This window comes from Cryptotermes secundus, unplaced genomic scaffold (assembly GCF_002891405.2).
Source record: "Cryptotermes secundus unplaced genomic scaffold, Csec_1.0 scaffold382, whole genome shotgun sequence".
Lineage (NCBI taxonomy): Eukaryota > Metazoa > Arthropoda > Insecta > Blattodea > Kalotermitidae > Cryptotermes > Cryptotermes secundus.
The window spans coordinates 39,822-54,903 of record NW_019744111.1 but is presented as its reverse complement, the minus strand read 5'-3'; the positions used below and the strand labels follow the sequence as shown (position 1 = coordinate 54,903).

Below are 15,082 nucleotides of genomic sequence, written 5' to 3'. Positions count from 1 at the left end.
AATTATTATCATATGATCACCAAATCTACTATAAAGAAAAAAGAAGGGGGAGGGGGAAAAACCCAAAGGAGCTAAACTCTAAAAAATGAAACCTGCAATGCCAACAGCAATGCAAAAACAAGGGATAAATAACAAGAGAACCAGATTTATTGTTTTTCACAAGAGTTAGTTTTATTTTTATATAAATAAATGTTAATGTAACAATTTCTGGTATCACAGCTGGTATGATGTTCCTGTCCTGGAAAGCCACTTCATCATCAGTGGAAGCTGAATAAGGAAAACACAAGAATCAGAAGACAAACATATTACTGTTATTACAAAGCCTGTGAAGTATCATAACTTTATTTTCCTTACTCTGAAACTAAACTAACAATCATGATGTGTATGCATAATGTAACAACATGGCAAATCTGCTCCCTTTCAATTGAATGGAAAACCAAAGACTCACGGAAAAAGTCCCTCAAGCATAATATGTTTCATTTTTTCTGTATAATATTTGTTTGAAACATTCTTCCCTTTGATAAAAAATCAGTGTTACTGAGGTGCATGCACAAACACACGTAAGTCTTCATGTATGGCCTGAAGTGGCTGATACTATTGTAAGATGTTGACCAAAACTGATATTTTTAAAGAAAGTCCCTTGGTACCAAATTTCATGAAAATCTGTCAGTGGGTTTGAAATTGTTACATGTGGGCAGCCAACGGACACAGAAGAGGTAATGAAACTAACAAACATAAAAATACTGAAAGACTGGCAAGGCCAGCTGATTCAAAATGTTGTACATGAGCAAAGGAATCCTTTCTCAACAATTTAGTGTTTATGTGAAGACTATTGTAAATATGTATTAAATACAGGTTACGTCATGATCCACCGCAGATTGAGCACTTACTTGGGAAACTACATAGTTGCATCGTACACACATTTAACTTGAACAAATTCGGCATAAATACTTGCCAGAAGAAAAAAAATTAGAGAAATACTAATAAATACCATGGACAATTCTGTGCACCATGCCACTCAGTGAGCATAAGCCTGGAGTGAGAGTAAACCCTGACTATGCTTAAGTATCTGTGTGTTCAGGTTTACTGTATTCTGCTTCTATTTTTCTATCTCCTTCCCTCTCTACTTTTATGTAATTAAAAATAAAATTACTGTATATTTTACTTGCATATGTACTCTTTATTATAATACATTATATACAGACATATTACAAGGTATATAAAATGCATGTACTTTGTGGGTGATGTACTGAATTTTCAAGGGTAATACTGGCTACACACAATTTTGGGTTTATGTGCCGCCTTCAGAATGTAATCCCTGCACAAGATGCAACTGCAGTGTATTCCAGGCAGGGATAAGCATAAGGACTCTGAATGTCCAGCATAATAATTGTTAAGACTTTTTCAATACAAGGAGCCTGAATTTCCTTCTCACCCCTTGACCCCTGGAAAACTTAACAGGGTCCCATTACAATAGAACTGCAACAGCCACTGTTCTTTATGTACAACAGAACTGCTTAGTGTGTAAGATTTGAGGCTTTCATGGCGGTGACTATGAAGAAAGCAGTCTTCTGGGATTTGGCACCGTGTATATGTGGTGTTAACCGACGTTTTGGAGACTGTTCTGTTTTTACCGGTTCTCGCGGTCTCTTCGCTTGAGGATTTCTTATATTTTTCCTTCTACCCTAAAGATGGAGGCGATACGTTCCTCCGAAACGTCGGTTAACACCACATATACACGGTGCCAAATCCCAGAAGACTGCTTTCTTCAGAACTACTTAGTGTTCCCCAGTTTAAGGTTTTCCCCACTTAACATTCAATCTCTATGATCCCCAGGTCAGTTACTTCAGTGTTAAGATTTTCCTGTTTAGTGTTCCAATCCACTGCTCTCAAATGAAACCTTAAATGGGGGTTTTACTATAATTTATATATGTTATAATTTACTGTAGGTATCAAAACTACTTACGGTTTCTGGAACTTATAAATTTCTTCTTCGGACAGATGATATGTTTTTATGTTCGGTATTATCTTCTTAATAAAATGTTCCTTCATGGATTGCCAAGTCCTACCAGGACAAACCTGTAACACAATGCAGAAATCTGGAAAACAGTAGCAAACCCTCATTCATTTGAAACAAAGGGAATCACAAATGAACTCTGAATAATCTTGGTTTCAGTTATATAGTATTCACCATGAACATCAATCACTTCCTGGGAATTATAGGTCAAGCATGGCAATCTACAGCCCTAGTAATAAACACACTAGTATTAAAATGGCAGAGGACAGTGTGGCTGATGTCACTGTCCCTTCCTCCAACACTCATTTATTCCATTTCCTGGGTTTATTAAAAGTGTTACTTAGTTATCTATTCATGGCTCATTTCAGAATGCTGTCAGCAACTGAAGACTGTGTAGTGTCAATGATTAGATGACAGTGAAGAATGAACTGGCAAGAATTCTGACATTTACCTTGATATAAATGTAAAAAAAGGCAAATTCATCCCTGTGCTTAACTTAATTAAGCACTACACCATGAAGGCACAGAGGGGAGTGGATGTATAGAACCACATTTTGACCTTGGCACTAGTTGGAGGCGAGTGGTCAGCTTCACACTTCAGCTGCTTTAGCCCCTGGGGAAAAAGGCCCTGGTACCCATTGGATAGGAGGCTGAGTGGGTCCTAGAACAGGTGTGGACAATGTTGAGAAGAGAAAATTCTTCACCTTACCAGGACTCAAACTCCAACTCCTCGATTGTCCAACCCACACCCAGTCACTATACTGACTTATTTACCTGGATGTACTGAGGAAACCCACAGAAAATCTTAGCCAGGACAGTTGTCCCAGCTGAGATTTGAACCAGGCATCTCCAAAACAACAAGTCATATTACTGCTTGAGCTAACTTCCTTACCTTTAATTGGCTGTGTCCTGCATTCCTGCAGTGGTAAAAGGGTATGGTTCAGCTGACCACACACTGTATTTTTAACAGTAAAGTTAAAGGTAAAGTTGTCCATGTGCTTAATTACTTAAGCATCACGTCAAGATGGTGTATGGGGGAGAGGTGGTTTCACCATTCTTCACCTCAGCACTAGATAGAGTGAGTGGAAAGCTTCATGCCCCCCCCCCTTCCACACCTCAGAAAAGCACATCTGCTGCCTATTGGATAGGAGGCTGGGTGGGCCACAGAGCTGGTCTGGATTCTGTGGAGGAGAGAGAAGTCTCTTGCCTCTGCTGGGAATCAAACTCTAGCTGTCCAACTTATAGTCCATCACTATCCTGGCTCTTCATTTTTAATAGCAGTACCATTATTTCCGGGGCACGTGGTAGCGTAGTTGATTGAGGGGCTGTGCTACAAGCTCGAAGGTCGCGGGTTCAAGTCCTGATGAGGTCATTGGACTTTTTTCAATTGACCTAATCCTTCCAGCCACACTATGACCCTGGGGACGACTCAGCCTCTTAGCAGAAATGAGTACCAGGAATTAATTAAATAATTTTCCTGGGGAGTAAAGTGCAGCTGGCGCATAAGGCTGACAACCTTACTGCCATCTTTGAGCCGATTGTCTAGATAATGTGGGACCCTTAACGTCTCACAACCCTATGGGCCTTCATGGCCTGGTACAGGGATAGCTTTCCGTTTTTTACTTTTACCAATATTTCCAAGATAAATCCAGCTTCATGGTACCAGGAGATTTAAAATTCCTTATTCCCACATGACAAATGTTAATACTGTGTTCCATGTCAAGGGCATATAATCTTCAGTGACTAATGACAGAATTATAAACATTATGAAGTAATTATGGCACTATCCTGGAATTTGCCTGAAGGAACATAAGTCATGAATAGTTTCTAGTTCATTGAACCTGCTGACTTCCTACTTTAATTTCATATTATTTCCTCAGATTATGAAGGTGATTAAAATGAAACCTGTCCGATCCCTAAATAGGTTTTACTTGAACATGCTCCAAAAGGTTTCAAACTCAGTAACCTTTATTTTTTTTTTACAGAACCGAACAAAAGGAGTAAGTTAAGTTATGTGTACAGAGATTCAAAGATTTATCTGATGTTCCTTAATCTGTGTGTGTGTGTGTGTGGGGGGGGGGGACCCATAGCAATGCTCATTGAGAATTCACTGAGAAAATTAAAAATTTGTTACATAAGCTTTTATAATACTAACATTGTCTGCTTTCACCCATAGTCTTTTGATTCCTACTCATTATCAAATGATGCATCAAGGCCATTTAATGTCATCTCCCACGAATAACATGCACAAATAATCAAAGCCATCTAAGAGTACTTCAGTCTGCCCTGCCAATTCTCAATCCACCAACTGCTCTTTATTCATTAATCTTCCTATTATTGACACTATATAGCCTCAATACTGACAGTGTCATCAAATAACAAAATTTATTATAATTATTTCCTCTTTTCATTAGTTCATAAACCAATGGTACAAATACCTGTGCTGCCTCTGCTTTCTGCCAAATCTCTCGACCCTTCACATAATTATGATATTGGTGTTTGCTGATGAAACTGATAATGGCTTGCCTCTCTTTGTGAATATAATCCCTCCTCCTGCAATGATATTTCAATGACAAAATGCAGGAACTACAAGGTTAACAGAGAATCTTCCATTTGTGCAACTATCATGACATGAAATTCACTCATGAATTACTCACTCTCATTACAGAGAGTAATGAACAAGCATTACATTCATGATTAAACTGACAGAAGAATGTCAGGAAATATCTGTTACCATTTAGTTCAGAATCTTGTACTCTTCTCTACTTTTTGAGAAACTAACACTTAAAGGATATAAAATTGTAATTATTCATGTTAGGAGCTCTGTAAGCCCCTAGTAGGGATACTGACCTGGAAGTAAAGACAGAAAGAACTAAGTATATACAGTAAACCCTTGTTATTATTATTTCTATGACATTGCAAAGAAGACTCTTTTTTTAATGTGAGTTCACAAACTGTATAACATTCTCCTCCATTGATTGTAGAAGTCGGGTGCAGTTTGGCGGTAAGAATATTACCTCTATCAAACCATCTCTTGATTTTAACTGTTCTTCACTTGGGTGTCCAGTAGAATTATCTAAAATTAATACTGCTTTAGCTGGTAAATTTTGCTTTTTAAGAAATATTTTTACTGATGGCTAAAACTTTCATGGAATTATTCAGTAAACACTTCTCATGTTACCCCAACACAGCTTCGATTCATTTACATTACTGGAAGACTTTTTGGGTTTTGCTGCCTTACCAACCACCAGCTTTTCAAGTTTGTGCATGCCACTTGCATTTGGACAAGGCATGAACATAGTTTGGTCTTTGGACAGTTTGTGCCCAGCTGCAATTTCTTCAGCTCAGTGGACAAAAGATTTTGTGAGTAAGAGCATCCAAAACAGGCCGCTTTCATCTGCATTATACACCTGCTCTGGCCCAAGACCTAGTTCTTCAACTCACAAAAGGATCAACAGCTGAGATATCTACAGTTATGGTTAGAAAACGGATTACAAATCGCTTTTTAAATTTATCTAGCCATCCGCTGCTTGCTCTGAAATCATCTGTTTCATGATCATTTTGTAAAATTATTTTGCATTCTCTCAAATAATTTCCCCAGAAATACAAATGTGTCTATTATGTTCATGTAAGAACCAAATGTAAAGGGCAACTCCAACTTCAGGGTACTCGCCAGACTTTAGAGCCCTCCTATCACTGGGGCCGCTGTTGGCATTTTTTAACAAGACACTCAATCTTCTCCATATTTTTCCTGATACTGCATATCACAGCACATTTAACACCATACTCTTAGCCAAATTAATAAGTTTTATTTCCACTTTAGAACTTCAAGCTCTATGTTTACAGGGTTTGTCCGAAAAGTAATGTCAGTTATTTTATTGTGAAGTGACTATATGTCGCAGCACTCTCAGACCGGTTGGGATCGGTGGAGGGGGAAGTCAGCTTATGAACCCGCGGTCGCTTAGTCGTCTCCGAACTTCCTGAGAGTGACGAAAGGCTTTTCCGTGAAACTCGTTTTTGTCTCCCGTGCAAGCCGCAATGCAGCGCTCCTTGGAACAAAGGATTGCCATCATGTTTTGTGTGAAACTTGGCAAGTCTGCAGTGGAAACTTTTCCCATGATAAAGACGGCCTTCGGTGATGATTGTTTGTCGGAATATCAGGTCTACCGGTGGCACAGGGCCTTTTTAGAAGGCCGTGAAGAGGTCGACGATGAAGCCCGCGCTGGACGGCCATCAACAAGCACCACCGACGAAAATGTGAGTTTGTACTACATGGTACAACCATCAACGCCAAATTCTACATGGAAGTGCTAAAGAGACTCAAACGAAGTGTTTGTCTCATCCGGCCCGACATCGCGGACGATTGGAAACTTCACCATGACAATGCGCCAGCCCACACCGCCTTCCTCGTGACCCGCTTCCTGACCAATTCAAAGGTGCCAACGGTTCCCCAGCCGCCCTACAGTCCTGACGTGGCTCCCCAGACTTCTTTTTGTTTCCGCGCTTGAAAACTCTCATGAAAGGACATCATTTTGGGACAGTTGGCGAAGTCAAAGAGGCTTGCACCAAGGCTCTAAAGGACATTCCGGAGGAGGCCTACCATGACGCCTTCGATGCCTAGAAATCTCGCTGGAATCGATGTATCGACGCAGAAGAAGCCTATTTTGAAGCCTTTTAATGTGTTGCACCGATCTAATCCATAAAAGTTTTTTAATCGACTCACTGACATTACTTTTCGGACAAACCCTGTATGTTTGTCAGAAGTGGACATCTTTGGTACACATTAAATCCACCACTGCATAAAAAGTAGTGTACAAAAATGTAAAGTATTGAGGAACTGAAACAGTGTACTAGTGAGAGTCTAAATAAATCAGTTTATGAAGCTCGACTTAACACAAATCAGATTCTACTGCCTGCAGAAACCTGAACAAGGTCATGGACGCCTGTCTGGCATCTGACGCTGGATTATTTCATGTGTCGGACTAGTGCACTGCTGATTACCAAGACTGCACTGAACGTAATGGAATTATTTGGTATCTGTTTAACAACTATGTACTTCCAGTTTGTGGATAAATTCTATCAGTAAAGAGATGGTATGACAGTGTGAAACCAACTATTGTTACTGTCCCCCTTTCTTTCTTTGTACGAGGGCAGATCGAAGAGTCTTTGCCCCTAATTTTTTTTGGCCACAATAATACACATACAGGGAAATCAAAATACAGGCAGTGTTCTAAGTACCGTTGACTATTTTTCCACACAGGCACCACCCCGGTTCAGGCATTTGTCCCATCACACCATTAGTTTGGAGATGTCACTGTTGTAGAATTCAGCTGGTTGAGCACAGAACCACCGCCAGACAGCGGTTTTCGCGTCGTTGGAAATGAACCTCTGGCCTGCCAGGAACTTCTTCGGTGGACCAAACACGTGGTAATCACTGGGGATGAGGTCTGGACTACACAGGGCATGCTCGATAATCTACCATCCGAATGACTGCAGTCAGGTGGCGATCCTGTTTGCCACATGAGGCCTGGCATCATGGAGCAGAACCACATCGTCCACAAGAATCCCCGGGCCCGACTGCAGTCCTTCGGATGGGAGCTTATGGAGCATGCACCGTATAGTCCAGACCTCACCCCCAGTGATTACCATGTGTTCGGTCCACCGAAGAAGTTCCTGGCAGGCCAGAGGTTCATTTACGACGGCACGAAAACTGCTGTCCAGTGGTGGTTCCGAGCTCAAATGGCCAAATTCTACAACAGCGGCATCTCCAAACTAGTTGTGCAATGGGACAAATGCCTGAATCGGGGTGGTGACTGTGTGGAAAAATAGTCAAAAGGTACTTAGAACACTGCCTGTATTTGGCAACCGGAAAGTGCACACTTGAAGCCAGCCCACTGCTCAAACTCAACAACACAATTTTCACTGTCCATAAACTGCTTATTTATTCAGAAGCGAAATATTATAACTTCATTTGCAAGCATGGGGTAATATGGCCCTTTATTATCATCAAATTTTAACGATCCAAAGTGAAGGACTGATGAATTTAAAGTAACACAAAGAGTGTAGTCCAATAATATCTGCCTCCGATCAATTCAAAATGCCAAGTTTCTTTTGAAGACTTGTCTCCTGCAGGAGCATTGCTCATCCCCCATGAAGAATTTGAATTGATGGCCTCTCTCCCAGACAAGAATTCATTTCCAATTGGCTGATTTTAACTAGCCAGATTCATCATGCAATCAGAGCAAGCCAATCACACAATGACCCTTGAGAATTTAACAGTTCCCAAGGTACAAAACTTGGAACACCACATGTGAGAGTGGTTATTTTCTTTAGTTTAGGGTCCAGCTACACCTTTCCAAAGACACTTTATGACAGCTACACATGTCAACAGAACAAAATTCACATCTTAGGGAAACTATAGACTTGCCTTCCGTGGTGACCTTGTACCCTTCCGGTCATCCCAACTGCATGTAAACAAAAACATGGCAGTTGTTTTCTGTCCAGATACGTAAAACAAGTCATAACATGCTAATAAATCAGTCTCCCCAATAAACCAGTCACCCTATTGAAATGGCTAAAGAGGACCATAGCACCCATGGAGAAGTGTAACAGGTTTGGACTGCCACACTATCTCTGGTGATCAGTGATGAAAACTGGACCAGTTAGGAATGCCCAGTAGATGACGCAGTGTGTGTGTACAATGTCCTGTGTGATTGTGGAAGATGTTAAATTGGCGAATCAAGCAAACTTTTAAAGTACACATTAAGGAGCACAAATACTATCCGACTCAAGGTCTGCCCGAAAAATCAAAATTCATCCAACATGTATATGAAGAAGGCCACAAAATATGTTGGAAAGGAGCAAAGGTCTTGCAGACTGAACCAGACACCACCTATGGAAAATACAAGGAATCCGTCCTGTCTCTGGTAGATCATCCGATCAGCCAACCTAGCTTGGATATCTCTCCCATCTGGACTCCCTTTATAGTAGCAGAAGTCAACAAGTTACAACTCTATCCAGTGTAGATTATGTGAGAAAGTTGTGTTCTTATGTTGGTACTAAACAGAAAATTTGTCTCTTTAGTGATTACTTCTATTCTGAAAGAACACTGATTTCACAGACACCGGCTGATAAATAATGCATGGACATAGGTGCTAGGCCTCATGTGTGTGTGTGTGTGTGTGGAGTTTTAAATATTTTTCATCCTGTCTTAACTCTGGCTGATAGTTTATGTTGTGGTTGGTTTATACAGCCTATTGTTCATTGGTGCTGGTGTCTGGAAATAGGGACTCACTCTATTGATTGGGCCCAACTGAGTAAGTTTTTACTTGAAGACAGAGACAGACTCCAATCTTCAAAATGATGTATTTTACATAAAAAACCAGGACAATTAATAATATCCAAAAAACACAGTAACTGTATTAATATACCATCATCACAGACTTTTAGATCTTAAATACAATCTGTAGTTGGAGTACTTCATGTATGTCATGATATTCTCTGCCAAGTTCACTCCCGTTTCATTCGACGAAGTGAAGAACTAATGTTTATCACTTTAAGCAGTGTAATTTCTTTCACCAAAGATTTATATCTCTCTCTTTAAAGTGGTTGGAATGACACGCATAAGGTGTTTCTGGTTGTTCTCCATGGATGAAATTTTAAGTACCACCAAACACAGGCAGGCTCCCAACAGGGTGTTATATCTACCACATAGCATTCCAAGCAGCAGTAGTAGGAGTTACTGCTGTTGCATTTTTTCTGTGCGAATCTTGGTCTCATAGAGGCAGTGATGATGTTCGAATTGTACCAGATCTTGTGAATAATATCTCATCTCCTTAATGTGTATACTAGTAAAACTCAAGACAAAGCAATAAATTGTTGCCTCCTTCCATATACCTACCCACCTGCCATCATCCCTAATCACCTTGCCAGATTGATGACACAGTATGTAATTTGTTATGGATACTGTGTTATTGTTACCTTAAGAGAACATATACAAGATATATCATACTATTGTATTTAAGCGTCCTGCTGCATTAATATATCATCTATTTCATATATTTCTGTCTCCGATGCAACTTATTATTAGCCACCCTTCTTCCTCAAATGTTTTAGCCATAAATGGCCATCATCAGGTGTCTTCTTTTTTGTTAAAATTGTTGCAATGTATGGTACGTCAGAATTTCATATCGCGAGTGAATGTATTATTTCTTAATTATAATTAATAAAACTAGATAAAATTAATTAATATCCCCAATGTCATTCTTGTGGTCACTGTCCATTCGTCAAAACGATATTTGTTTGAGGTCTCTTGTCTTGGATTCATTTGCACAGCATTTCCTGTGGCATGAGTGCTATGTGAGTTATTGTGTAGTTCTTAAGCATGCTGGTGTAGTGTTATCATTTTCATTATGTATACCACTTTGACTGTAGGGTCTTCACCCTGCCTTTGTAGTTGTGTTACCGATCGGTGAAGAACCTACAGTCAAAGGGGCATACACATTGAAAATAATAACATTACTGCTGCTGCTAGGATACAGATGAAAACCAAAAGCCTCTTCTGCCATTCTTAGATGAGGGAGGGATGAGATTATCCCCTGGAAATCTGATAGGCATTAAAAGTAACTTTCACACAAAACAAAAATTTTCTGAAATTTCAGTGCAGATTCTTCTGGGCAGGGAGGCTCATCCTCAAGTTTTCATGGCTGGCATTTATGAAACACTCACAAACCTCCAACACTCTATGCAACTTACTCCTAAATGAAAAAGTTACAGCTATACTTTTGTCTATTGATACTCAATCTTGGTACTCACCTGAGCTTTGCACATGTCTTCTTTGATCTTAAGACAGGTACGCCCCAAAGCTCATCTTCACTTATAGTCTCAGCCTCAGAGCTCGAGCTCAACCTACAAACAGTGACACATCACACAAACTAAGTTCCCATGTCATTTTAAATTGCAAAGGGTGAGATAAGATAAACTGAAAAATAACATCAGAACCAAGTTAAATGGAAGAAAGTAAAAGGTAAAGTTCTCCCTGTACTTAATTAACCACCACATCATGAAGATATATCTGGCAGCAGCGGTATAGTTCCATGCATTCTTAACCTCAACACTTGGTTGCCTTCATGCCATTTACTGTTTTACCTCGAGACAGCAATTTCCATTACCCTTCAGAGAGAAGTACGGGTGGGTCCCAGAGTCAATCTGGATGCCAAAAAGAGATAAATAGCTTAACCCTGTTGGGAATATAATCAAAATTCTCTGGTTTTTCAGACAATAGACTAATCATTATATTGAGGAAATAGAATCAATTAGTTAAAATATTTTGCAACATAAATCAAATGTTTCATCTCCATGAGCCTAAATGCCCGAGGAGCAAGTATAAAATAAGGCGGCCCGGGTTTGATCCCGGGGCAACTGTGACTTTCTTAGGTCACATGTTACACGTGGTAATGACACCATACTCAATGAGGTTGGCCAAACCACGGCTGTGTCTTTGGTGGGGATACATCATGGACCAGGGAAGCGTTGGGACACCTCCTTGTGGTCCCACTGGGTAACAACAGTCTCAGGGTGTGATCGGTATGACCTACTGGAGCTGGCGGCTAAGTTCCCATAAAGGGCAATGGCATTATGACCGGAGCCTCCCATGCAGTGGCCTAATGACTCTTGGGTATCACTACGGTGTACCTGGAACGAATGCGGGACAGCACTCCTAAGGGGGCAGCTTCGACCATTTGAGTTGTCTCCCTAGAGTACCAATAAGGTGCTGCAAGCCTTAGGGCTCAACACTCTAAAACGGTCTGACCAACCCATGTGGAGGGATGGGAATGGAGGAACTCATAAGCCACTGCCAGGGGTGACTCTCTCATGCAGGTTGCCCTGGCCGCAACCTCATGACTAACTGGTGTCGCACTCCCATTTATCATCTGGGATACCCCCCCCCCCCAAACAGGCACTCTTGGTACTGGAGGCTTGTGAGGGTTGCATTTACTACAGGACCAAATGACCTAAGCGAAGGTGTGAGGCATCGTGCTGAGGGCTGCATGGCACTGGGGTGGTAATTAGCCAGTGTCTTGAATGATCCCCTCGGGGCACCAGGCAGTGGATAGGCATATCAGGGGCGGGGCGTTGAGGACATATCCTCTACACCGAAACCAGCAAACCTACCAAACAGGTAAATCTACCGAAAGTGCACTACACAATGTGGTAACATGCATAGAAAGTGAGATTGAACACAAGGATATTGCCTTAGGAGCATTCCTTGACATAGAGGGAGCTTTCAATAGAACCTCATTTTCTATAATCAAACAGGCCACTGGAAAGCATGGCATAGAGCCTGCAATATGCAGGTCGATCAGTGCTACGCTGGAAAGCAGAACCATAGCTGCTATATTATCACGAGAAACCCTGGGGGCCTATGTGTCTAGGGGTTGTCCACAGGGGGGCGTGCTCTCACCTCTGCTGTGAGGCCCGGTCATCGACGATCTCCTGCGGGGACTTAATGATGATGGGTATTATACAGTGGGATATGCTGACATAGCAATCCTCATAAATGGAAAATTCCTTTCGACAGTATCAGAGCATCTTCAAATAGCTCTGTACATGGTCCAACGATGGTGTGAAAGAACGAGTCTTTCCATCAATCCTAATAAGATGGTAATTATACCGTTTACTAGGAAGAGAAATATAAAGGGCCTTAAGGAACCGAACCTCTTTAATAAGATGATCCAGCTCTCCAGCGATGTCAGGTACCTTGGTCTAGTATTAGACAAGGGACTGACATGAAAAAAAGCAGCTGGACAAGGTCATTAATAGCCTATTAGACATTTTGGACATGCAGAAGCATGCTTGGTAAAACTTGGGGACTGCAGCCGCACGTTGTGCATTGGATATACACTGCGGATGTAAGAACCATAATTACATACGGCGCCACAGTATGGTGGCCCTGAGTTAAACTCAAGATAAGCATGGCAGAACTTAACAAACTGCAAAGGTTGGCTTGCTTGGGTATCACAGGAGCAATTCGAACATCTCCAACAGCTGCACTGGAGACACTCCTTGGACTCCCCCCACTGTATCTACAGTTGGAGCCAGAGGCCAGGACAGGAATGTACCGTCTCCAGTGCAGTGAACAATGGAAACCTAGATCCGACAGTTTCGGACATGCATACATAACTCAGGACATGAAAAAAGAACCCATATTACAAATGGGGTCTGACAAAACGATACTGAGACATGTATATGAAAAACCCTTCACAGTCAGATTTCCTGACAGGAGGGAATGGGAAGATGGGTTTCAGCCCTGAGAGAAAAGGGGGACTGCTCTGGTATACAGATGGTTCCAAGATAAATAAGGGCACTGGAGCTGGTGTGTATTGCTATGGCACAAGGCGGAAACTTAGTTTCAGCCTTGGGCAGTACACGACAGTATGCCAGGCAGAAGTATATGCCATTAAGGCATGTATTATGGAGAATTTAGATAGGAACTACACATATAGGAACATCTACATTCTATCTGACAGCCAGGCTGCACTTAAAGCGTTTGACAAACACCAGATCAACTCAAAATTGGTCTGGGATTGCCATAATACCCTCACGGAACTGGCCAAACAAAGCGGTACAAATGATATGGGTGCCGCGGCATGAGGGTATTGCTGGGAACAAAACAGCAGATCAGTTGACTAAGACTGGAGTTGAACAACTGATATGGGTGCCGGGGCATGAGGGTATTGTTGGGAACAAAACAGCAGATCAGTTGACTAAGACTGGAGTTGAACATCCATTCATAGGACCTGAACCAGCCTGTGGCATCTCTACAGGAGTTGCCAGAAAGACAATCAGGGACTAGACAAATATGAATCATAAGAAATACTGGGGATTCTTGATTGGACTCAGGCAAGCAAAGGGACTGTTGAAGTTAAACAGGAACCAGCTACGATGGGTGGTGGAACTACTTACAGGACACTGTCACCTTAAAGGACACCTCTTCAAACTGGGACTAAGTGATAGTCCCACTTGTGAGAGGTGTCAAGAAGGAAATGAAACAGCCACACACATATCCTGTGCGAATGTGAGGCCTTAGCTTATTTAAGATTACATCACTTGTGACAATAATTTATGGAACCAAGTGACTATTTCGATGCCCCCATGTACAAAATCCTGCGCTTCAAATGAAGGCAGGATTGCTGAGGAGATAATCAAAAGGGGAAGCACAATAGACCACCGTAGGTCGTGGTGCAAGGGCTGAGAAGGGCCACCCCTTATACATTCATTCATTCAAGTATAAAATAAAGTATCAAAATATTGTGGCGTATAGATCTGTTCCTAAGCAGCGACTCTGTAAACAACAGCCATTGCTAGGTAACGCCCGCAATGTACATGCATGCAACAACAGACCAACAGGGTTATGCAACTCATATCTAAGCAACATATTGCTAACACACCTACAAAAGGGGCATTGTTGAAAATTGTGTTTTCTATTTGGTCAATGCAAAGTGGTTATAAAGAAGAGTTCAGTTCAGAACAAGCAGTCAAATTCTGAGTTCCACGTCAGCAGTTAGTCCAGTACTGGCTGAGAGACAATGGGCAGGGATTGTGGCAAAGAAGAGTAGTTACGAGAAAGGCATCAGCCAGTGGACTGGAGCTGTAGAATGCAGAAGCCAAGAAATATACAGTACTGGGAGCTGTTACCAGGTGACAAGCAGTGAAAACACAGCAGAGTGAGAAGATTAGTGCATGCTGTAGTGAATTGTACAGTGTGCGATCAGTGACTGTATTATAATTAATTGTAATTATGATTTATGTGTGTTCAGTAAATCCAGTTATCAATCCATACCCCATGTCTAGTCATGAATCACATAACAATATGAATACAGCATAAAATTGTTAAAAAAAAAGATCAATATTTAAGTATAGTATAAAAAGAGTGCAAATCCAATAACAGGCTTGCTAGTGATGATGTACCACCTGCTGGCCAGCTACATGGTAGAAATGGGTAAGTAAAAAAAAAAAAAAAAGTAAAGCTCTCCCTGTACCAGGCCGTGAAGGCCCATAGGGTTGT

At 41.3% G+C, this 15,082-nt stretch overlaps 1 protein-coding gene across 1 annotated transcript in view; it reads right to left on the bottom strand.

The window, feature by feature from the left end:
• Nucleotides 1–129: 129 nt before the first annotated feature.
• The window catches only part of LOC111874451, a 31,085-nt gene continuing 16,132 nt past the window's right edge, over nucleotides 130–15,082 (bottom strand). Inside the window, exons 6-9 of the mRNA XM_023869966.2 lie at nucleotides 10,831–10,923; nucleotides 4,455–4,569; nucleotides 1,967–2,079; nucleotides 130–267 (exon numbers count right to left, since the gene is read on the bottom strand). Of these exons, the coding sequence (XP_023725734.1) occupies nucleotides 258–267; nucleotides 1,967–2,079; nucleotides 4,455–4,569; nucleotides 10,831–10,923 (331 nt within the window). The 3' untranslated portion in view covers nucleotides 130–257. The remainder of the gene's footprint in view (nucleotides 268–1,966; nucleotides 2,080–4,454; nucleotides 4,570–10,830; nucleotides 10,924–15,082) is intronic.